The sequence below is a fragment of the Austrofundulus limnaeus genome, unplaced genomic scaffold, assembly GCF_001266775.1.
Source record: "Austrofundulus limnaeus strain Quisiro unplaced genomic scaffold, Austrofundulus_limnaeus-1.0 Scaffold402, whole genome shotgun sequence".
Taxonomy (NCBI): Eukaryota; Metazoa; Chordata; class Actinopteri; order Cyprinodontiformes; family Rivulidae; genus Austrofundulus; species Austrofundulus limnaeus.
The window spans coordinates 271,429-273,270 of NW_013952804.1; the positions used below are offsets into that span (position 1 = coordinate 271,429).

At 41.4% G+C, this 1,842-nt stretch overlaps 1 protein-coding gene across 1 annotated transcript in view; it reads right to left on the reverse strand.

Annotated features, from left to right (window-relative positions):
- Positions 1 to 266: 266 nt before the first annotated feature.
- The window catches only part of dpp7 (dipeptidyl-peptidase 7), a gene marked incomplete in the record, with an annotated part of 19,533 nt that continues 17,957 nt past the window's right edge, over positions 267 to 1,842 (reverse strand). The window contains 4 exon segments of the mRNA XM_014023994.1: positions 267 to 522; positions 623 to 693; positions 1,054 to 1,118; positions 1,310 to 1,466. Of these exon segments, the coding sequence (XP_013879448.1) occupies positions 411 to 522; positions 623 to 693; positions 1,054 to 1,118; positions 1,310 to 1,466 (405 nt within the window).

Here is a 1,842-nt window from a genome sequence, read left to right on the forward strand (position 1 = left end):
ACACCAAACCATCAACTGAGAACAGAGGATGGGAGAAAATTGAGGACCCTGTTAAACAAGAGTGTAAACAGAGCATTATGACTCTAAATTTCTTCACAACAGTGTCACTTTTCATCAAATTCACTCAAAAACCCACAGAACTCCTTTTTGTTTGCCTGATCCAGGTCCAGATGCATAAGATTTGTTATAAAGTTTCCTTATCTTTTCCTGTGAAAATCCACCTAAACTGGAGTTCCAGGAAGTTTYTAGGATTAATTCCCTGATTCTGTGATCCAAATGAATCATTTTTATATTCTTGAGACGCTGTCTGTACAAGGGTTCTAACTGATGGGAAGAACTAAACAATCATACATCTTACAGGTGGATACGGTACCAGCATCAGTCCAGAGGCCAAGTAAAAACAGAACTTTTTACAGAGTCTTTTGTAATCTGGACCTCTCCATCTCCACCCACTGTGCAATGATCTCTGCTTCCTTCTGTCTGGCACTGATGACTGACTCCGGGTCAACCTCATTGGATCCTCTGCACAAAACCACCAGAGGRGAGGAAAATAAAAAAAGAAGAGTCCCATTAGACTTTATTTCAAAAGACATGGATAGAGGGGAGCTGAGGATCATCCTACCTCAGGTCCAGATGATGGGCCCCTCCAGAAATGTTGAGTGCRATCAGAGATGAGCTCAAGGACTTCCGGACCTGAACAGAATCGACCAAGAGGAGGAATTGTTTATAGCCAACAACACACACACACACAACATTTGTCTGGATCAGTAAAGCCTCTAAAAACATGTTAGTTTCAACAGGATCATAAATCCAGTGAATCAGGAGGTGATTACAGAGAGCAGGTTTGGATTGGACCACAGAGCATTTCTGTGAAAGATGTCTACTGTACATGTACATGTGTACATGTACATGTACATGTGTACATGTACATGTACATGTGTACATGTACTGTACATGTACATGTACAGTACATGCTGCTGAAGATAATCAATGGAAACATGACTAGTAGAGCGTTGCTTGTGTTCAGGGTGTCAGGTCTGGTTAAAGACTCACCCCCCCATTGGCCCATGGGTCCAAGTCTCCGTTAGAGAAGATGATGTTGCTGGCTGCAGAGAGAGCTGAACACAGGCAGGTTTACACTAAATATTCAGAGACAAGGTTTCTGTACGAGAGAAAACTTTAGAACATTTTTAAATGTTTTCACTGGACCTGATCAGTTTGTGGATTTCAGTTCTTATTTCTGTTGCATTAATGTCTGAAGACACACAAGTGTTTGACTGCAGACTGAGTCGTGGTTCTTAAAACTCACCGTCACCCCAAAACTGGGTTTTGAGCCAGCCGGGCCTTGGAAGCACAGCCCAGCGCTTGGAACAGTAAATCTCCCGGTCCTGCTCGGTGAAGGCCATGGGAGGAAACATGTCCGTCACATTATTGCTCTCATAACACAGTTCGATCTCTGTACAAGCCTGCAAACAGAACAGAGCCAGGATCACAGTTCTAACGTTTTCCTGCATCAGTCAACGTGTTTTTATCTGTATTGTCTGTGGGATCATATAATACAAAATTAAACCAATTCTTTAGTTAACTGAAGCTGAAGGCGGAGTCCTTCAGGACGTGGCTGTCCTGGATCAAAGTTATATTTTTAGTTTCAAGTTGTCCAACTTTCCATATTACCTGGTTCCTCTGGCCACACTATGACATCTGCAGTGTTGTATAAAGTACCACAAAGTGATAYTTGAGTAAAAGTACAAGTATCTTACCAAAAAATTACTTTGGTAAAAGTTAAAGTCTCCTTTAGGAATATTACTTGAGTAAAAGTCTTAAAGTATATGTTGTATTTTG